This window comes from Rhamphochromis sp. 'chilingali' (genome assembly GCF_963969265.1).
Source record: "Rhamphochromis sp. 'chilingali' genome assembly, chromosome: 10".
NCBI classification, from domain to species: Eukaryota; Metazoa; Chordata; class Actinopteri; order Cichliformes; family Cichlidae; genus Rhamphochromis; species Rhamphochromis sp. 'chilingali'.
Window position 1 is genome coordinate 21,854,953 of NC_137937.1, and position 23,465 is coordinate 21,878,417.

The window sequence follows — 23,465 nt, forward strand, 5'->3', positions numbered from 1 at the left end:
TCAAAAGTTCAAAGTGCCCTGTGACACTGAAAAAACAGCTCGGCTTGTGTAACGTGACAAAGTATCAAGGTGATGAAAGGGCCCCTAAATGTCCCTGATCCCAGTCTGTGGGATATACTGGAACAAGCCTAATTCACGGAAGCTCTTCTGCCAGCTTTCTGCTTCCAGAGGTCCTACATCCATATACAGCTGGTTCAGGCCTGTTTGAGCAGCACAGAAAGTGGGGCCTTCATGAAGCTGGTTTTAATACTGAGGCAGATCAATGTACACAGTTCATACGTGTGATGCTACACGAGTGTGTCTAAATGTGAGGTGATCAAACCTAAAAAAAAAAACAAACAAACACTTTTTTGTTTTTGCAGATTATTTGAGTCATTTTTGCCTGATAAGTACACAGAAAACTGGTGGTGACAACATTCACAGATGGACCTTCAAAGTTTTAGCTATACTGCTCTCTGTCTCCACCCTACATTCATTGTCTCAAGTGAATGTAGAGAGTGTGTGTGAACACCCAGAGGAGCCTATATAACCCTGGAATGTGTTGGACAAAGGAAAGGGTGAAGAGATGAGGAGAATGATGGTTATATGGGAGGATAAAATTCAGGACAGCGAGGAGAGAAAGTTGGTGAATGGCAGGTGCTATTGTGGCCTAAGTGCAGGAGCCTAAAACGACAAGGTCAAAGGTCAAAGTGAAGTTGCATGGCTAGCCTCAGCTCCCTGGATGTCCGCCCAGAGAGATACCAATACGTAATAGGCCAAGGAGCCATGGGAAATAACCAAAGGGACAAAGGTACGTGAAGGAAAGTAAAGAGCAAAAAACAGAACATTTGGAGAGAAAAGGAAAGCAAACCAATGACAGAATGTGGAGACATTAGAAAGCAATTTGGATGCATTTACATGACTAGCTCACATCTGATAACATGCCTGTGCTGATGGAAGAAAAATCATGTGGGATGTTTCCCTGTAGAAGTGATGGGCTCAATGCTGAATGAACAAATTAGCTGTGTCCTTGTTGAATGAAGCTTGTTGGCTGCGGTTTCCTGTTGAGGCCTTCTATTGTACTGTATCGTGGAGTCCCCCCCCCCCGAAGTTGTGTTTGGCTTCAAACACGCGATTCACCCTGTTATTCCACTGAAGAGGCACAGGAATGCACACAGGAATGCCCCTCGGAGTGTTTGTTGACACTCGTGTGACCGCTCCGCTCTCAGATGTCGACAAAGACGTTTTGTTGGGATTCACTCGGTTCTCTCCCTGGAGAAGACTCTGGGAGCTGTGAAGCTGTCACGCAGGATATCGCGACAGCTAAGACCTGAATGGAAACCAGGGGGCCCCATTGCTCAAGGCTGTCTCGTGACCTGGGTGCTCAATTTTGATGCCCAGATCAATTTCTGCTGTATCTTGTCTCCTCTTCTTTTCTCACCCTGCTGAATGGAGTGCGATCAGTGGATCTGCCTTTTTAACTCGCTTTCGTCTCTATCTGAGCGTGCCGTGAGATGGTCTTGTCCTCCCGCTTGTTGTAAGACGTGGCAGCGGGGTCCATTCAGCAATAAAATTGGCTGTAATTAGTGCAATTATGCTGATTTTTACTTGTGTACCACTCAGAACAGAGTTTTCAGTGCGAACAGAGACGTCGCCAGGAAACTGCTGCAAAACAAAAACCCATCAATCAACAAGGACCTTGAATGAAAGGCTCAATTCTGAACACATTCCACAATGACAGCATTCACTCGGCTTTGACCTGGGCTGTGATCTGGGGGGCCATGACATCTAGAGCTTCACTGATATAGAAGAAAATGTGCATTAAACCAGTATTGGAGGAAGGCACATAATCCCGACATACAGCAAAGCGGCAGTCGAGCATCCAAAGATGTAGCCGAAGGCAAACCCAACTCAAGCGAACTAACCTACCGTATTTTCACGACCATAAGACGCACTGTGCTAAAAGGCGCAGTCTCAGTTATGTGTGCCATTACTGTATTTAACACACACATAAGGCGCACTGGATCATAGGGCGCATACAAGTACCGTATGCGTATTTAAAAATAAAGCGGGAGCAAACCTGAGTTCGGTACCTTACTCACATTTTTATTACCAGTAATCGTCATCATCAACAACACACAAGCATACAAGTGTGCGTATTTAAAAATAAAGCAGGAGCAAAACAAAGTTTGGTACTCACATTTTTATCATCAATCAAACCCATCGAAGTCCTCATCCTCTGGGTCTGAATTGAACAGCTGCGCTAAATCTCCATCAAACATGCCAAGTTCACTTTCTTCACTGTCAGAGTCACTTTCCGTGCCGTGCGGCTCCTCGGAAATGATGCCGGCTTTTGCGAAAGCTCGAACAACAGTGCCAGCAGACATGTTAGCCCAAGCATCTACAATCCATTGGCAAATTGTGGCGTAACTCGCCGGGCGCTGCCTTCCACTCTTGGTGAAACTGTGGTCTCCATCAGTCATCCATCGCTGGATGTGTTTGTCGCCGATGTGTTTGCTGCAGTAGGAGCGGAAGATGGCCAGCTTTTCCTTATAATCCGCTGGAAGTTGCTGCGCTACCGTAGTCCTGGTCCGGATGGAAAAATGGCACCGTTTCATAAAAAGTGAAAGTGAAACTGCTTTTAGCCGAATGGTGACCGTCGAAACGCTTCTCCCGCTCGTTCTTTGCTCGATGATCCACCGCTCGAGTCTTTCCTCCAACTCGGGCCACCTCGCCTTATGTCCGCGGAAACTCAACTGCGTTTTCTTGACCTGCCGGAGCTTGTTTTCTAGCTTCCTCCATTTGCGAACCATCGATTCGTTAATCTTAAATTCTCTCGCCGCTGCTCGATTTCCATGTTCCTCCGCGTAGCTGATGGCCTTCAGTTTAAACTGTGCTTCGTAAGCGTGTCTCTTTGCCACTTTCAGGGTTGTTAAAACAACGATGTCCTGCATAACGCACATACCTGTTCTTTTATACAGGTATGTGCGATAAAGTCAACGCACACACTTCACCCTTTAGCGTTCTCATGGTGTTCTCTACTACGTCCTCCTTACAACACACAGGGCGCACTGCGCTATAGGGCGCGCCGTACTTTTTGAAGAAAATCTAAGACTTTTAAGTGCGCCTTATGGTTGTGAAAATACGGTAAGATATTTTCGAAACAATCCGCACGGCAAATCATTAATCGTGACGTAAAGAATCATCAAACTGACAAAACTAAAAGAGGGATTAGGTGTCTTCTGTAAATAAGAAGAATATTTTCTTTCTGGATAAATAATATTTACACATCTGTGGTTGTTTCTCATTGGATGATGGCTGAGGTGAAGGTCATAGTTTGCTCAACTTTACGTTGGCATGTCTGTGTCAATATTGGCCAGAGAGACTGACAAAGCATGCATTCAAAAGCAGATTTCAAGGTGCGGGAAAAACGAGCTGCATCCAAAGTATAATGAGCCATCTTGTTAGCTGGTGAACTTTTCAGGGTGAAAAGTAAGGGAAAAACACCACAGCTTTTGAAATGTGATACGCGGGCAAACATATAAAAATCTGTCAGTCAGGGAAAGCTTGCGAAACGGTCGATCGTTAGAAAACAGCACTCCCATCGGAGTCACCAGATGTAAAGTGCACACTCCTGTGTGTTTTTTATAAATTAATTTGCAGAATATCAAAAGTGTAGATTGTCATATCAGGTCCAGTGAAGAATCTCAACATGTTTCTTTCTACCTTTAAAAGTTTGTCTGTGTTTTTTGGGGGGATTAACAACCACATGAATCCCAAAATCAAGAAAACAGACATAACAGGTAATCTGCTGATAATACTAATCACTTTTGGGGTCAGTTCTGTATCATTATCATCCCCAGCACTGTCACAGGGACTCCAGAAACTCAAATGTTTCAAGTTCAAATGTATTTATTTGAACAGATTTAAAAGAGGATCTGACCTGCTTTCAAACAGTCAGTCATAGCCATTCATCCACTACTCTTATAAAATATAAATAAATATATAGATATCAAGAAATGAGGTGCGGCTCAAGACATTTGCAAAGTACTGTACACATATATATTCAAACTATTAGCTTTAAATTCCTATACTTGCAAAAAGTGTATATTATTCATACTCTAAGTGAGCAATTTTAGCCATTTCCCATATCTCCAATATTGATATTTTAAAATATTGGATCCAGTTATGTTGGCTGCCTATTTAAACTGTTCTTTAGCAAATACATTTAAACCTATGCCTACTTTAAGCAGCACACTTCCTAATTACTTGGAAAATATATCCATATAGGTCTATATTTATATATTATATTAACAGTATATACATCAAAAACATTTTGTAAGATACTTGTTTTTTGATAAAATATTTAACAATTAATAATATTTTAAATAATGGATCCATATTTTTTTTTTGCCTTTCTGCCCCTAAAACATTCGTTTTAGATAACTGTTACCTTTTCTGCTCAAAGCTGCTCAGGCTACCTTAGTTAAATAAGGTTCTTTTGGGTTTTTTAACTACTAATTTGTCTACTTAACCCCCAGGCTACTGCAGTAATACCCCCCGGGGTACTTGCTCCACCAGTTAGGAAAATGGAAAATTACCCTAAGGTACACATCAGCGGATATGTTCACTCTTTGCAGTCACAGTGTCTTTTGTCAGTCAATTGATGAAAAAATCAAAAGTAATTAAAAATAAAGTTCGATTTCTATAATTTCCACTCGACTTTGAGATAATTAATTCTTAATTTTGAGAGGGTATTGAGTAAGGGTGAGGGGGCTCTTGGAGGAATCCCTTGGAGCCCCCGGTTTGACCCCTCCCTGCGGCTGATCTGCGTCTGGCAGACAGGCGGGCAGCGGCGGCGGATCCAAGACGAGTGTCTTTAAGACCCAGCGGAGCTCGGCAGGGAAACCCCGCGGCTTGAGTTGTTTCTACTCTCCAGAGTGTCAGCTAGTTATTTGTGGGGAGGCGCTGTAGCCATTTCGCCACATGAAAGCCCGATGAGCTGAACGAGCAACATCCGAGTTGTTCGTGGAGAAGCAGAAATCAGCTTTGAGGAGCTCTGCGCGCACACACGTACGCCAACTTTGCGCGCAGAAGACGCACAGCGCTCACACACTCACACTTCCTCTCTATCCACCGTGGAAAAAGAGAGAGAGAGAAAGAGAGAGAGGGGGGGGAATAGAGAGAAGACGCACGAAACTTCCAACTCTCCCATGTGAAAAAGAGAGGTTTGAAGATAAGGTGTATTTTTCCCCCTCGGACCTCCTTTCCTTCCCCATTCCTCTCTCTCTCTTTCTCTCTCTCTCAGTTCTTTTGCCGGGATATTTGTGTTTCTATGAGAGCCTCTCTCGGCGAGAAGAGAAGTTTGGTTGTTTGCCTGGTCGGCTGAGGAGGAGGAGGAGGAGAAGAGTCTGTTTAAAAGATGGTCCACAACGCCGCTTGGAGAAGAGGCTTGCTATGCGTCCTGGCGCTCTACCTCGGCTTTGCGTCCCCGCCGTGCAAAGCTCGGATTTACACCAACCATTGGGCAGTCAGGATAGCCGGGGGACCCGAGGTGGCTGACCGGATAGCGGAAAAATACGGCTATAGAAACATGGGACAGGTATGTGTCTTACTGCTTATTGATCCGGTCAAAGTTGCCTCTAATTTGTGTCTCTCTGTGTTTTCGTCAACTCTTAAAATTGGGCTTAATATGCCTCTTCCAAGGCGGCAAAGTTGCGCGATTAAACCTCAAAGTCTGAAGTCCAAACCTGAGCCAACTCGGGTTCTTTTAACTCTGAAACAGACCAGGGAAGGAGAAGCTTTAAGGAACAAAGAAAGTAGACCAGCTGCAGGATGGCACAACAGGTGCCTCTTCACGGTGTTTCCACTGAAGTCTCATGTGCTTGGTCGTTTTGCCACCCCAGTGACGGCTAGCGGTGCTGTTTGGTTTATGAGCTTGGAAGTGACTTCTCTCTCTCTCTCTCTCTCTCTCTCTCTCTCTCTCTCTCTCTCTCTCTCTCTCTCTGTGTGTGTGTGTAAGATTTCACTCAAAAGTCCCTGGTGTGTGAGCCAAACACCATTTTATATAGTAGTAAACGGGGCTGCTCAAGCTGTTTTTGTTTTGTCTTTTTCTCTTTAATTCCCCATACTGTACATAATTCCACTGTTCAAGGCCCTCCAGTATCGATTAGATCAGCCGCATCAGGCCAAAAGCAGGTGCCATTGCTTAACATGGTGTAAACTAACTCCTGGATCCATCTGGTGAAGAACATACACGCACAGACACTGGCTTCAGATGTGCCTCCTTTCTTTTTATGTTTTGTCATTTTATTGGTAAACACCAGATGAGGAATTTATCTGTTAACTTGGTCCAAATGTGGTTTTAGGAAATGTTTTAAAATTATTATTTTTTTTTTAGCATAGTACTTGTTTTGTTTTAACAAAAGAGAGAAGACACACAAATGTGGACCTCACACATACGACTGAACTACGTGGGCAGTTCAAGCCTGCACTTGTCAGCGGTCGACATGAAGACAGCATGGAACAGAGGGGGCATTCTGACAGGTTGTTGTGGGGTAGTCCAGTCAACAGCTATTGAACCTCCACCCCTCCACCTTATCCAGCCTGCCCACCCACTATACACCCTAGAGAGTAGGCCTTAATGGCCTCGTTTATCCCCTCTCTTTGACGGGAACTAATGTGTGGACCCCCCTCTTTCTATACCACCCCCATAGGAATTTTCCTGTGGAGTGGAGTGGTGGAGTGTTGCTTCCAACCCCCACCATTCGCCCTAATTTCCATCTCAATACAGGAAGGCTCACTGGACTTTGACACCTCATAGACAAGTTTTTACTTCACTTCCTGGTTTGGGGGTCAGCCGAAAGCCGCTCCCATGGGAGCGATAGCAACACACTTTTGGTTGCCTAATGTGAACTCTGACACCCACCCAGTCCTCCTGATATCAGTGCAGCACTCATGTATGTGCACGAAGAACTTAAGCTGCCAAGCGTTTGTAAATCAAAAAAAAACTTGCTGGGGCTAGTAATGAAATAATTCTGGGAATAGCCACTAAATGAGATGGAGTTTAAATTTGTGAGGGGGGGGAAAAAAGATGAATGGATAGAAAACAGTGTGGCGGACAATATGGTCTTCTTCACAGGGTTGGAAAGAAGAGCACAGACAAAGATAACCACACACTGGGAGATGGGAGAAGGAGGGAGTGAAAGAAAGGACGATAGATGGACGGATGGATGAAAAGAGTTGGCATGGAGAGAGGGAGCACCTCGTTGGGGAATTCTGGGTAATCCTCTTAACTATGGAGCCCCCTTCCCAGACTAAGACACTGGCTAAATCAGCTGACAAGGCCTCAGACGTGGATCTCTGTTAAAATTGGTGTTTTTGTTTTTTTTTTGAGGAGATGAGAGAGCCCGTGAAAGCCACTGGTCGTAATCTAGAGACACACATGTGCAGGAAGTGTGTGCATCATGACATCAACGACATGTTACATATTTTGTGCAGTTTGTAGTATTTGTTAAAGGCATCAGGCCAATCAGCATTGTTACTCTAGAGGTAACTAAACAAGTGCAATGTCTAGAGTAACACCTTTGTTTTTGACAACGCTAATAATCCAAACACATGAAACGATCAGTTTTCCATTGAAAAAATGATTCATTTGATTATTGAGCATTGTCCTCGATTTGTTTGAGAGGCCGTGATAAAGCTGCAGTGTTTGCACCGTGAAGCAAGAAGGTGTCAAAGTACCGCAGTGTCTCAGCCTGTGTGTTTTGTCCTGAAGTCTTTGTCCTGTTATGAGACATTAGTCTTACAGGTATGAAACATTAAGGTCCAAAGGGAAAACGCGCATCACCTTTTGGCATTTCTTGGTACTATTGGTCATGAAATATAGATGATATGGAGATTTATTGCTTCTAGTGAAAAAGGTCTGGAGAAGTAAGACATCATGAATCACTGATGAAGTGTTTTTTCTGCAGGACTGAGATGTGTAATTCCCAACAGTTAAGTAGAAGTTGTGATTCACTCTTGAATTATTCCGATAAAATTTCAGTCTACCGTAATGTGCCTGCCCATATGATCACACAGTCATATCTAGAGCAACAAGGGAAGCCATATTTGTAGGCTTAGCTGTTTTTCAAGTTAAGATTGAAAACGCACGCTGAAGGTTAGATGTTATACTGAAAGTCATGGATTTATTGGCACTTTCTTGCCTCTCATTTTATCCATCTCTACTTTGGAGTGTGTGTCGGTACATGAGCCGAAAGCTGATCTGATGGGCTCTGTGGCAGTGGAAGGATCAGTGACATAGCACAGGACCCTTGGTAGCCATGACAGTTTGATCATCTGAAGGACTGTTTGGTCTTTATCAATTATTAAAACTAATCACCGACCAGCAGCTTTCCGTCTAACATTGTCTGTCTGTGGATCCTCTGTCACTCAAAATCTTTGTGTGTGTGTCTATCTGTACATTTGTCTGGCCTCTCTGTGTTTGTCTGTTTTCACTTTACTTGTCTGCCCCTCGCTGTCCCTCTTTTTTTCTTTTTCTTTTTAAAGTTCACAGCCTTTTGTCCTTTATCTGATTGATTTAAGAGCCTAAATGTGGTTTCTGTATAATATCTGGGAAAAAACAAATATTAAGAGAGAAAAATGTCATTATAATTCAAAAACATGACCTTTTTTAGAAAAATGTTTTGAAATACTTAAAGCTATGGTGGTTCTCAGCCTTTTTAATGATGACAGGCCCATATTCTTTCTGCAGCACTGCAACAATCGTGCAGCCATAAAGAGTTATAAAGATCTATTTTAAACAACAATGATTAAGAGCCCTGAAATAATGACGGTGGCTCACTGATACATCCTTTCCACAAGTTCCACTTGTTTTAGAAAACAAACAAAAACGAAACTAACTGTTAGCGGTGCCGCAAAGCGCTGGGTCCAAAGCTTGAACCTCTCATGTCAGTAGCTATAAGAACAGCTACGACAAGAAGTTCACAGATGACTTGCAGATACTATCCAACTTGGTTTTCCTCTTGTAGACATAACTCCCAACTTCTGTTACTTCCGCCGCTGCTAACGTTCAAACCAACCATTGTGCGCTGGTTCTCTGACAATATAGTCTTGCTCTCAGCAGGGAATAAATCAGCAGTGAGAAGATGGCGAGACCTGCGCCTTGACTTTAGAAAACTGTGAGCAGCATTAAAAATGAAGCTCACTTTTTAGGAGACTATAGCAGAGAAAGGCATAGTGGTGATGAATAGTCTGTTTGTGTGTTTTGCAGATTGGGGATCTCAGAGACCACTATCACTTCTTCCATAGTCGGACTATTAAGAGGTCGACTTTGTCCAGCCGTGGTCGCCATAGTTTCATTTCCATGGAGCCTAAGGTAAGTCTGTTGTGCTGTTTATGAAAGATTGAGCATCAATGTTTCTTTTGTGCTGAAATGATACTGTAGGTAGTTTTTATATGATCTTAATTCAAGTTCCTTTTCCTGGATAACGTGTGGTGTTCAAATCTGTACAAAGTTCACTCACTTGTGATGGAGATGACTGATTATCATCAGGTGACTCAACTGAACAAACTCCATCCGCTGATGAAGATCATGAGGTTCTGTTTGCAGTTCTGGAAAAAGCAAGTGGACCTTGAGTTAAGATGTTTTTAACTGATAAGTTAAATATTAACTTTTAGCATACACTGAGGACCTTTTGCCAGAATTGAACATGTTTTCAGTAGATTTTTCATACACCTCTTACAAGGGCTGTCATCTTACTCTGCAGTGGTTCATCCTGCGAACAGCCAAGTGAATAATGATGAAATCTGCCTACTACTGCTTTTAGTTTGAATTTGATGAGGTTAAAGGAGATAAAAGAAGATTAAAAATATAATTTTCCTTGAAATAAACTTGTCAACAGTGTTGACAATGGTTGATTCACCGTACTCCAGTACTGGGCTGGACCCCCTGTTTCCTTCAGAATTACCTTAATTGTTCATGGCACAGTTTCAATGAGGTGCTGGAACCATTCTTCACAGATTTCGGTCCATGTGAACATGATAGCACGGTTGGTGTAGATCGGTCTACTGCACATCCATGATGTGAATCTCCTGTTCTACCACATCCCAAAGGTTCTCCACTAAACTGAGATCCGGTAGATTACTCAAGAAAGTAGTTTGAGATGATCAGAGATTTGTGACATTGTGAGCAAGAGTGGTAGGATGTGGAGTACTTATGTGGAACAATCATAGTTGAACCGAGGAAGGGGCCGTAAGAGTACATCTTTCACCATTTTACGATGGTGTGATTGTACTTCTCTGTGAATAGTGCTCATAGCCTTTGAATATCAACGATTATAAAACTGAGTTCACATCTCACTGTTAGGCAGTCGTGTTGGGGGAAGCCTGCAGTGAGCTGAAGAAGTTACTTGTATAAGCGATGAAACATTTCTTCCACTGAAAACTCGGCTTCCAGATGAACAAAAGCAACTTTCTGGGATTTCCTAACCTGGATTATTGAGCATGCCTCAACATATTCAGCAGGTCACCTAAATTGTAACTGGATGCAGTGAGTTGTGAGTTAAGGTGTATCTAATAAAGTGTCCAGTGTGTGTGTGTGTGTGTGTGTGTGTGTGTGTGTGTGTGTGTGTGTGTGTGTGTGTGTGTGTGTGTACATATAGCCACCTACTTGTCAGAGACCAGGGCCCTATTTCAGGAAGCCGGTTTAGTGCAAACTCTGAGTAAGTATACCCTGAGTTAACGAAAACTCTGGGTTTTCGGTTTCACAAAGCGAGTTTAGATTAATTCTGAGTGAGTTACTATGACGACACACTCCGTGAAGCTAACCTGCCCCCTAGCAGGTTTACTTCAACTAACCCTGACCTTCTCCGCCTCTTTGTCAGAAACCTGACTGTAGGAAGTGTCAGACATGGCGTGCTCCTTCCTTGAAGAGCCAGTAGATGTTGAAGCCCAAATTCTCCGCAGAGCTCTCCGCCGGGAGAGAGTGATTAGAGCGCGTTCGGACATTTTATCATTTCCTGATGATTTCCTGTGTGAACGTTACCGTTTTTCAGCACAATCTATAATTCATTTGAATAACATCCTCAGGCCTAATATTGCTCATGTGACACATCGCGGACATCCTCTCAGTTCTCTACATATTATTTGTATTGCACTTCGGTTTTTTGCAAACGGGAGCTTTCTGTATAATATTGGTGACGCTGAGCACGTTTCCAAGGCTACCGTCTGTCGGGCAGTCAGGAATGTTACAGTTGCACTGAAACGTCTCCTGTACTCGTTTGTGTTCCCCGGTCATAGACCCACAAGATTTATCAAAGAGGGATTCCACAAAATTGCAGGTATCAGGATGAACGAAACTTAATTCATGATGTGGTGATATTTGAACTACTACTTAAATTTTACATTTATTTTCACGGTTCCCAGGCGTGATTGGCTGTATAGATGGCACTCACATTCCAATCATTGCTCCTTCAGTAAATGAAGGAGACTATGTGAACAGGAAGTCTTTCCACAGCATTAATGTACAGGTACATAGCTCCCTGTAGCATTTCAAACTAACAAATTATTTCATTATAGTAATGGATGCTAATTTGTGTTCTCTGCACTGTGAAGATCATATGTGATGCTGCCAACATTATCACAAATGTGGAAGCCAACTGCTCAGCCTCTGTGAGTGGTGGTGGTGGAGGACCCCCACCTGTTTTTCAGGCCTCCGCTTTTGTTCTGTTGGCTATAACGGGTTACATTTGAGCATACAGAGTAAGCAAATATGTACTTGTAATGTGCTCAGATAATTTCAATAAGTGCTTACAGAGGGGAAATTAATGTAGCCTCTAACTGCAATTGATTTACATCGGACAAACAGACCAAGCACTATGGCTCATAATACAATTACACCTTACCTGTTTGGACTATATTTTTATATTTCATTTTTACTTGCTGCCAGGAACGTTTGGGGCCTGTTGGGTTGCACCTGCGTTCACATCACATCACAAAATAAAATGTATGAAATAAAAAATAAAATAAAATACAATAACGTGTTAAATGGGTGCAAATCCCTAGATCAATGTTTAAATTAACACTCACGCATTGACTCTGTCGGCTATGTTTTGCCATGCATGCTCCCTTTGTTTTGCAGCTGAGGCTGTGTTACTTTTTTTCCGCGGAATTTGCATGTTATCGGCATATGCTGCCATCAGAATTTCGGCCTCAAGCGCTGTAAAATACATTGACCGCGCCTTCTTTCCCTCCGTCTCCATGGTGACTCGCTTAATCTGTGCTCCACTAATCAGGGCTTTATGTATCCTCGTGCGCGCGTTTAACTTGGGGTTAAAGCAACTCCGCGTTGATTGAATTAATTGTTATCAGCCTTTCTGAAACCGAATATTCCGAGTTGGACAGTTCGGGGTTATTCAACCCTGAGTATCGTTTTTCACTCTGAGTTTTCTAAACCGGCTTCCTGAAATAGGGCCCAGGGGTCAGAGTGGAGCCCTAGTAAATCCAAATTCAGAGAAATTCTAAACTTTTCCGTCCAAGCGTTGAGATCCCAGTGAAGCCACAGCTGCTCTGTGTTTTCCTGATGATAAACCGACAGTTTATCTTGATCTCAGCCAGAGGAACCTGGTTGTGGCAGATCAGATGGCACAACTCTCCTACAGAATCCGTCACGGACAAAACAAAATTTTTCCATGATGGTTGTGGATCACCATAACACAACGTGACATAATCATAAATCAGAATATTTGATCTTTATTATGAGGTTTGTTTTTTGGTTTCACATCACTGTGGGCAGGATTTCTTTTGTAACTCTAAAATACAGCCTTAGTAAAGTAAATAACATGCTTTTGTTGTTGTTGTCGTCAGCTGAGAAAAAACTTTCCGTTTGAACAAGAGTTTGATCTAAACCGCTGTCAGTGCTCTTCTCGTCACTTCATCGGGTCAACAAACCCGGACCGAATTACACACGAGGCCTCCACATCACAACACTGAGCTTTATCAAAACACGGGGGACAAATCACTAAATCAAACCTGTTGGTTGTTCACACGATTGTACAATTGTCTGCTCCTCTGATGTCTTGTTTATGTTTACAGTAGATTTAAAAAGCCTTTGAAGTAAAAGACCGTTTGACTCGTCCAAGACATGTGAAACCTCCTTATCTCACATTTTGCATATTTTTGTCATCTTAGTACCTGACTCAGACTTGTTGATGTCTGCCTGTTTGATGAAGCGGGTCACTTTCTTGAACAGGCTGGGACTTGATCCTGAGGAAACAGGGCAGCGATGCCTCTTACAGCGTTTACATACAGCAGCGGCGATGTTGCATGCAGATTCTGAACGGCGAATAAATCTGTGTCGGACTCATAAATGCACGGCGACTGCTGAAGAATGATGGTGATGAATCAGTGTGATTACTGGAAGACGGGATGAAACGGGAAGATGAGGAAAAGAAAGAAAAGGAGCCGTCTGTCACCTTCTTTACCCGCTTATCTGTTATCCTGTTTCATTGTTTCTCTTCAGTTTCCTTTCTCTGTATTTTTGGGCCACTCAGCTGTTTTTTGTTTTTTCTGTTCACCTGCTGTCATCACCTGTCAAGAGCTCCCTCTTTTCTCACTGTTGCTTTCTGTGCACTCGTCCCCCTCCCTCTGTCTTTGGTTCTCTTGCCCTCTTGGGCCTGACACTGTGCCACGCTGGAGGAAGGTCTGTGTCCGGATGCCAGCTGGCTGGGAAACTGAGAGATTTAAAAAAAGAAAAGAAAAAAAGACTAGATTAGAGAGAAGAGGTTAAATGACAGAAAACAGAAGATTGCCTATTAGAATGCACGGAAGAAGGAGAAAGATGCATCGGAGACACAGAATAAATGAAAAGTGGAGCGAAATAGAGCTGTCGGTGTTTCCCTTGCTGACTGGCTGTCCTTTTTGCGGACCTGTCTACGAGGTTTGGGATCAACGTGACAGCCAGTTTGGCAGCAGCGAGGTCTGGCATTCTGCTAATGATGTTTTGCAATCAGGTTTTGTAATAATGACAGCCGTGTGTGTTTTGTGTGTGGGTGAGTCAGAGGGGTGTAGCGATGCCGTGAAAGGCGCACCCTACCATCCACAGTAGACTCTGGCACACATGTTACCATGGAGATGAGGCACAGCACAGATTACCACTTTATGGCACCCGCCTAACTGCAGTGTCACTTGCCTCTCAGGTCAAAGACCGCTTATTTTTCCAGGCTGTGAGAGGGCACGTGGCGTCACCTTGACCCTTAAACAAGGACAAACAGGGTTCATGAAACAGTATTGTATTGTATAGTATTGTATTGATGAATCCCATTTGAACAGCTTTTGACTGCATGGAGGTGAACAAGGAAAAAAGGGAACACTGAAATGCAATCTTGAAGCTGTTGGCCCCTGATGCCACGTAGCTTTTGAAAATCGATTGACAGTCGTAAACAATGACAAGTGGACTTAAGAGGAAGTATTGTCCCAGATATCTGCTGGCTACAAAGGAAGCCCTGAAATATTGGCTCTGTCTACAGAGGCTAAAGCATCAGAGGGTTGCCGATGGGATCCTAGATTGAGTTTAGTTCAGCTTGGCACATTTCCTATAAACGTGGATGTTGTGGCTGTAGCTGCTGTAGTCATTTTGGACTCCCAGGATGCAGAAATCTGGGAAAACCTGCAGAAAGTATTTCAGGACAAGCTATTTGGAAACATTTTAAAAGCTTCTTGATCAAACATAATTTGTTAAAGGTTTTGCATCCTCTGATTTCTGTCTGGAGTGCGACACAGTTTACATGCACGAGAACGTAGACGACTGTCAGTGCTGTCGCAGGGGAGAGCCTGCGCCGTGCTGTATCTGTGAAAATATGCATGACTGCATTGTTGTTTTTGAACGTTACTTTTGGCTTATTTATTAACCTTTTCTTTTTTCTTTTTTTTTTTTGCTCCTTCTAAGCTGTCATTGTAATTTCACATCAAAGTAGGTCAAAGAAAACTTTTCATCATATGCTGTTTTGGTGCTGGTGGCAGATGCGATGCATGCCGTAAGTTCTTTGTCTTACCGCATAGAGAGGTCATAATCTTTACTCTGTTTCATGCCCCTAAATATCAACTAGGAGAAAAAATGTTGACACGAGAGCCACAAGTGTAATTGTTGTAGTTGCACAGCTGGAATCTGTTAGTCGTGTGTGGACATATCTATTTTTCAAACCTGGCCTTAACAGGCTCTCTGCAGCAGAAGTTTTCTTCCACAGTTGGTTGTGGAGCGTCTGAAGTTTAGTACAGGTCAGTACACCCTCTTTCCGAGTAGATATTTACCCTTCTCTACCTTTTGCCTCTAAGTGGCCTCTTCTCCAATCCCTGTACTTCAATTCAAATGAGCAAAGTTGGGAACAAAAGTAAAAATAACTTCAACTTTGGAAAAGAAAATATCCCAACATCACCAACAACAACTTGAACTGTTGATGCCAAGCAGCATGGATACATGCTTTCATGTTTATGCCAAATTCTGTCCCCTAACATCTGAATATCACAGCAGAACTGGAGACTCGTCAGATCAGGCAACATTTTTTTAAAATCTTCTGTTGTGGAATCCGATATCCTCTTTTTAGCTGTTCTGACCTGACAGGAGTGGCACCCAGTGTCTTCTGCTGCTGTAGCCCACCTTTCTTCTTGGTTTGACCTTCAGCAGGTGGTCTCGACCATGTCTATATCCCTAAATGCACTGAGGTGCCATGCCACGAGCAGCTTAACAAGTGTACCTAATTAAGTGGCTATCTATACGAACTTGTCTTTTTGTATTAAGCAGTATTCGGCATGCACCTTGCTCAGTTCTGCTGACGCATGCTCGTGAGTCATTCATGCTGGGAGTTCCAAGAGAGTTTGGACAGCCGCAGTCTTTTCTCTTTTTTTGTTCAAGTACACTTAGTCTGCTTTGCCTGAAATCTATTTCCAGACATTTCAAGTTTACTGTAAACAACAATTACAGCACGACAGTGGTTGTTTTCTCCTTTTGTAGTGTCCTTTTGATGTGTGCGCAGAGATTAGTAGGGAGAAACAACTGCCGAACGCCTTCTAGCTGAAGGAGCACGGTGCTTCCAGCCGGTTTCACTTAGAAAGGCTCTTGTTTACTTGAAGTCATCTATTCAGACATGTGCATGAAAACTGAGAGCCAGGTGTGGTTTGCAGCTGAATCCTCACTGGGATAGACTAAAATGCAAAATGGCCGTGACAACAAAATTAAATTTGAATGTTTTATTGCTCCGCCACATCAGGACAGCGGTTTACCACATAGTAAAACTACCAAAATGAGCTCATATCTACGTATTACACTGTTAAACAATTAAAATATGCTCAGTGTTTTTTCTCTTTTGGCTCACAGAATTTTTTTGTTCACCGCACAGATGCCTTGCTGTATTCATAGATATGCAGAAGACGAGGACGCTCATTGCATTACGGAGACGACATAGTTAGTGTCTGGACCTCAGGGATAATGTGCATACCCTTAGATTTTATCAGACTCATCTTAGTCCCAAGTACAAATTTCCATTAGGCCGAGAATCCTGAATTTTTAGTTTGAATTTGTTTAACAAATGAACCATTAAAATAGTCTAAGCTTTGAGACGAGCCCCCACAGCTGGCCGTGACTGCCCACGCTGTTTGTGATGGCCGAGTTAGGGCCGAGTCTCTGAAATACCCCAGAGAGAGGACAAGAACTGGTTTTTCATGTTACTGCAAGGGTTTCACTGGGTGTTCTGCTCACTATCCATTAGCTTTTTTTTGCCTGGAGCTCTAACATCGTCACACAAACAGCAGTAAAAGTGGATCAATTTGTTCCCATTTGTTCTATTGAAGTGAACTCTTCCCCAGTTTCCCCTGGTTACTGACCCAGCCAGCTAGAGCCACCTGCAAACCCTTATACAGAGTGAATGAGAGTGAGAGCGAGGGAGGGAGGGAGGTTGGAAGGGGGTTGGAGTGGGAATGAGAGAGAGAGACAGAGACAGGCCATCTGAGAGAGAAATGGGCACCTGCAGAGAAGAAGACTGAAAAATGCAGCGAAGGAGAGGGGGGGGGGCTGACGAGGAAAGGGATTTAAAAAGGGGGAAAAAAAGGAAGTGAGATAGGAGCGGGAGTCAGACTGGGAGTAAAGGCAGGGTGACAGAGGTACAGGTTCTACCAGATCATTCCTCTGCTACACCACACTGCAGTTAAATGAATGGAGGAGGTCGTTATGCCCCAGAGCCAGCCAGTGAGTTGGCACTGACACAATGGTAGTGATACATGGGGAAGTTTTAGAGGCAATAATACGGGCGATATTGGCTTTGTTTGGATAGGGCCTCGCATTCATGGCACAATTGATGCGGATAACTGCAGGCTGTTATCAGTGAGTGATTTTTAGCAGACACAATAAAGGATGGCATTATTCTCAACGACTTCAGAAAAAGTGTTACATAGGCCGTTATCTGCCTCTGGTAATCCAGGAAGGGAGAGGATAAACATGTATTTTTAATAAAAAAAATAAAATAAAATAAAATCCCAGTAAAGAAATCCAACATCAACTGTAGCAACAGCAGTGGAAAGTTTAAAAAATTTTCATGAAATAGGTTGTGGAAGAGTTAAACACGCACAATATACAGCGCAGTTTGTGAAATGGTCTCGACCTACTCTGTCAAGTCTTGTTTCTGGACATGAAAACATGAAAACCCAAATCTTTTGTCTCTGAGCCCCATTTTTCATCTGAATGATCATAAATCTTTGTGTCCATGTACATGAAATGAATATTTTCCATTTTTAATAGGCGGCTGGAGGCGTTCATGGTGCACTTGGTCATTTTACCGCTCACAAGACCCAAGTTAAAGCTGTAACACCTCACAGATTTTTAAACATTGTAGGGTCTATGCTTACTTATAGACTATACTTTCATATTATTTACTTGGTTAAGTTTAGCTGTTTAAGAACAATTTGATTTTGGTTAGGAAGTACCATCACTTTTTATTAGTATTATTATTAGTATTATTATTATTCTTTTAAATTGCAATGGTGACGCATCTCCGTTTTGTCTGGGCTAGATTCATGCCGGAGACACAAAATACACTCCCTGTTGAAATGCATTACTCACAAATTTGCACTTACTGTTCCAAAAAAATGTCAGTTCTTATCCGTGTACACAAACAAATGATTAATTTTTCATGGATTCATGTTTTTCTTGAAGACCAGGCTTTTTTTGTTGCTCCTTAAGAATAGAAGTAAATGATATAAATGACTATGGATGGATGGGTGCCATCAGTCTTGAAATTATGATGCCAGTGTTGACATTTCCACCTCTAGACCTTTAAGCTGAGCCTTCTTCCTTGGGATGTAAAGAATTTGTATACAAATGTCTGCGATCTCATGTTGACATATAGCACCCCCACAGCCAGCACGCTGCCACCCACTGAGCTCTTATTGTGTTAATAATGCAGGCATAGATATGACACACAGATACTGAAAGTAAGGCATATGATTTATGTTACAGACCCTGCGTAATGCTGCAGGGACGCTACTATGTTAGCAAAGCTGTGGTGAAATACACGCTTCATCTGAGCAGCTTTTTTCGTAACCAGTTTTTAAATTAAGGGCAAGTTTTTGTGTCGGCGTGAGCAGCACAGTGTAATTGGAAGATGGTGTAAGGATGTGCTCATGGTGTTTGTGCTGTTTGATGGAAGCTGTAATATTTAAAGCTCACCTCAGGTAACCTTTTAAAACTGGGGATGCACTGGGATAACAGAGTTTACCTCTTTTCACAATCTAGTCATGATCAAGGGATCTACAAGGTTGCAGCTGCCTTGACGTTGTTGGTCAAAGTTGGCTTAAATAATTTTTTGCTTTCAGAAATATTTTTGAATCATCGTAGCCTTCATAAAGAGGAAAAAAAGAGCCCCTTTGTCAATAGAATATGTGAAATTGGCAAACAGCAGTCTACAAAGATGCCTCATCTAGAGTAATCTCCAAAGATGTAGTATGGTTTGTGCTTCAGCTGAGCCTTTCTCATTCACAACACTAAGCTTTTAGGTAGCAAACAATACTAAATCCCAGGAGGTGGCAGGTTCAGTGTCTTGCTCAAAGGCGCTTCAGTAGGGTGTACACTTGCTGGCATGCAGAAGCATTTTAAAATTCCAGCTCTGTGGTTGTTGACCTTGTTCATTAAAGCCACTTTAAACTCTTTTAGATTCCTCTGAACGTGTGTTTCTTGCCCCGCGACATCTGAGACAAACTTCAGCAAAAAATGAATTTATTGTTTTTGGGGTTTTTTGTCGTTTCTTGAAGCGTTTGCGTCGCCCCTGATGGCGGTGAAGGAGGATTTACGGGTATACACGGGGCAGATATCCATGCAATTTGCCAAGTTACGAACAAGAGCAGTTAAGAGTTACACTGCTGATCAAAGATTGTGGTTGATGGTATGCTAATGTATGCAAATTGTAATGATACACCAGTGGTTTTGCGCAGACACACTCACGCACAATTCTTGATGACAGTGTTGTTTTGAGGCTAATGGTCTGTGTAAACGGTTGCTTTGAAGCTGATGGTCCTGATAGAAGTTGGAGTGAAATGAGCTGAGACCTTGGCAGACGGGAGAAGCATCATGCTAAAGTAAAATTTCTCACTGGGTTTTTTAAAAAATTGTTTCGTTTCTACACTTTATCTTTCTCTCTGCGCTGGTTTGCCATTTCCTTTTCCTTTCCCATCTTTTTTTCTTCCTTATAGGAGGTCATTTATTGAATTACATCATTTGCACTTTATTCCTTTCCCTCCCTCACAATTTCTAAAGAGGTACATACTCAAGTTATTAAATCAGTTATTTATAAACTCAATTATCCTCCCTTCACTTGCTGTCGTTTGGTCTCTCTTGCTATTTGTTTTCCCTTCCCTTCCAGCTCTCTCTCTTTCTTTTTTTATATTATTGACTCTCCCAGGACTCGTTCTCTTCAGCTCTTTATCGCCTCTCCTCTCGTCTTATCTTGTCTTGTTGCCTCGCTCTCAAACTCTCCGGAGAGAGCCTGGCAGATTGTTTCAGTGCATGAGACCAGATAATCACTCTGCAGTCATTATGTCAGCTATTCTCTTCTTCTCTCTCTCTCTACTCCTCCTCTTCCTCCTGTCTGCTGGAGCTCTATTGATGTGGAGAAACGCTTTGTCTTTTACAGTCGGACATAGCTCAATAAAACCTCAGATTTCTGGGACTATCGGGGCTGAGCGGCAAAACAAAAACACTTGCGGTGTGAAAATTATTCTGTCTATACAGCTAGAAACAGAAGCTGGTGTGGCGGACATCTCAGAAGAATTACACACTTTTGTAAACTCTGTATAAAGAAGAACTACCTTGACATTTCGTGCCAATGTGCACCGTTCCCCCGTCCCCATAAACTGTTGCACAATCATGTTTGGGTGCAAACTCGGTGCCGGAGAATACCTGGATCATTTATCACACAAATGTTTACGTCTCAGAAAGAACTGCTCTGTGTTGTGCCAGTCGCATACCTGCTAATATTTCAGATTCTGTGTTAACATCGCTGGGTCCGCGTAAACTTCTGATCGGGCCTTCTCAGACAGATGAAGTCTTCTAGACTAAACACAAGGTTTGCAGGTTTTTAAGAGGAGCTGACTGGGGCGGCGCGAGTGGGTCCAGCCGTCTCGTTCGGATCCAGGCAGCACGGATTTTGACATTGGAAAATTCCGCCTCAAAGTCTGAACGAGGCTCCTGCCAAGGAATGCCTCTGCGCCTCGAAGCGAGCCCATAACATTTGAGAGATTGATGTTACCTGTGAGGCCTTACAGCCTTTAGTGCGTATGTGTGCATCAAATGTCTTAACATTTTTATTTATTTTTTTAAATTTTCCGTAAAGGAGAAGCGAACTGATGAGCCCACAGTAACACTGACATGGTTAAAATATCTCTTTAAAAATAAATCATGACTTTGCGAGTCTTCCACATCTATAGTTTGCTTTTTTTTTTTTTTTTTTTTTTTTTTTTTTTTTTTGGGCTTGTAGTGGCTTGTTTTACTTCAGCAGTCTTCATTTGTTCACCTTTTACCACGTTTAAAAGAGGAGACAGCACATAAAACCTTATTACGCTTATTTATAGGCAGTCCATTGGGATAAAAACGACTTTAAGGCTGAGCACCAAAAGAAAAACACCCCCTTAAGACTCAGTAGATTTGTTTCTGTCTTGCTCGGTTGCGTACAACAGTATAATGTAGTTTAGTCTCTGTAGGTGGTTTCTTTGTTTTCCCTCTGCGTGTTCATCACATAAGGCAAATAAGAGCAAACATAGACAATGTCTTTGCACTTTTTCTTTTTTAAATCCTCCTAAAATGTTGCCTCACCTTCAGTATTCAGTTCATTGGAACTTCACCTGTATACTGGTTGTGTCATCTCCGAAGTGATTCTGCTCCCCTGTTATTATTGTAAGCCTCCTCAGTTTCTTCTATCGCCTGTCTCTGTTTGTGTGTTTCAGGTGGAGTGGATACAGCAGCAGGTGGTGAAAAGGAGGATCAAGAGGGATTTCAAACAGGCCCCGCTCCTTTCGCTGTCAAGCCCCGCCCACAGCAGCCCAGCCCAAAACAACATATTCTATAATGACGCCAAGTGGAACAGTATGTGGTATATTGTAAGTCCAGTGTATACTTATTCCAGGCTTCCTCTCTGTTTACACCAGACAGAAGAATATAACAAGGACCCATGAACTCAGTGTATGCAGCATCTAGTCTGCTCGGAGGATTGCATGCTGTTCTTTGCCCACATTTATCCAGTTTGTGGGTCAAAGGTCAGGTTAGGTCACGGCATTGTCCTGATTACTGCAGTTGAGCTGAGGGATTTGTGTGTGCGTGTGTCTTTGTTTGTGTCTTATAAGAATGAAGAGTTGATATAGGATTTTTTTCCCCTATAGAGAAATGCTTATGCATCCCCACAAAGATGTTTCAGAAAAATGAGCAGAGTTATAATGGGTATTTCTTTTAATTTTTTAAAAAGGGATTGCTTTTGCAAAAATATAATGGGGCTTTGATGACAACTATTAGGGAACGATTGCTCTCAAATAAACATTGTACATTTTGGCTTCTGCTTCACCATTCCAACCTGTGCCTTGAAAATCCCGGCATTAATGAGGAAATTTAGCTTTTATCTGAACTCTAATTGGAACAAGGAAATTGAGGTTCTTTGTTTATTTGTAAGCATTTGTCACAGGAATGCCCACACAGAGGCGTGTACGTGTCTCTGTGGTGGGGGGGGGGGAGATACTTTTTTTTGCTGGCTTATCACTCCTGTTTGCATACACCTTGAGATCATTGCTCCTTAGTTATATGTTTGTGTGTGCGGTCGAGTGTTCCCAGCTCAGTCAATTGTTAACTCAGTGTAGATAACTGCCGATACTTTGACCCGAGGTTTTATATATTTTTCAGACTTTCAGAACTTCATGTGTGTTTTGAACCTGGAATGGAAAACAAGCTTCCTCTGGTCAATCCCATCAAAGTGACCTTACACAGCCTGATAGTTCTGTCCAGTTGTATAGTTTGTATTTAATCTAAGTGCAGTGCAATATTACACCATTAATTGTTTGAAATAACTAGAATTTTATTGAGCTGTGTGAGAGGCATAGCAAAGTGCTTCTAATCGATGAATAAAGTGTGTGAAGGAGCAATTTAGGGTTAAACATTACACATCTAAATGTCACTTTAACCTTTAGAAAATAAACTATAGCTCGTGACACACGCCTCTGAATAAGATTTGCTGTGAACAATATTGAAATGCCAGGGTTACACTCGGCGACAGTGACCATGTAGCTGTTTTCAATGAAGACGGTGCGGGAGACGGGACTAAAAAAATCCCGCCCGTGCTAGATGAAACGATATCTGACGCCTGCCTCCTGATTTGTCGCGCTCCAGTGGAAGCAGAGTGTGAGAAAGCAGAGGCACATCTGCTCATGTTATCGATCTGCCGCTGTCAGTTTGGGAGAGATTGGTGAATATTTGTGAACTAGGTGGTGTTGTCTTTATTTGCAGACGGCACGCAGCTTTCGGTGGTGTAGCTCTGATTGCGTTCTACAATCCACAGATGATGCACGTTAGCTTAATTGGTGATTTTAAATTGGCTGCAGGTGTAGATGTGAGTTATTGTCTGTCTCTGTGTTAGCCCTTTAATGGGCTGGGGACCTGTGCTCCCGTTTAGCCCCGTGTCGTGCCTGCAGTCTTGAACTGGATAAAGGTTTAAGAAATTGGTTGGATAGATGTCTTTGGTTGCTGGAATTCCAAATTATCTGCCAGTCACACATCGTGATCCAGGATAATAGTTTAGGATTGGCAATCGAAGTCCCTCAAGATTTAAAGTGTAAAGTGTCTTTGTTAAATTAGAGACTTAATGTAGGACAATAACTGTGTTATTGTGGGGAAAAACTGACACGTTCTCTCTCTCTCTCTCTCTCTCTCTCTCTCTCTCTCTCTCTCTCTCTCTCTCTCTCTCTCT

General features: G+C 42.6%; 1 protein-coding gene across 2 annotated transcripts in view; it reads left to right on the plus strand.

Annotated features, from left to right (window-relative positions):
* Nucleotides 1-4,912: 4,912 nt before the first annotated feature.
* Nucleotides 4,913-23,465, plus strand: part of pcsk5b (proprotein convertase subtilisin/kexin type 5b) — a 69,824-nt gene continuing 51,271 nt past the window's right edge. Inside the window, exons 1-3 of one of the 2 annotated variants that reach the window (XM_080894990.1) lie at nucleotides 4,913-5,581; nucleotides 9,254-9,358; nucleotides 21,463-21,615. In XM_080894990.1, coding sequence (XP_080751116.1) covers nucleotides 5,402-5,581; nucleotides 9,254-9,358; nucleotides 21,463-21,615 — 438 coding nt within the window. In that variant the 5' untranslated portion in view covers nucleotides 4,913-5,401. The remainder of the gene's footprint in view (nucleotides 5,582-9,253; nucleotides 9,359-21,462; nucleotides 21,616-23,465) is intronic. The other variant, XM_080894989.1, reaches the window with a different exon arrangement.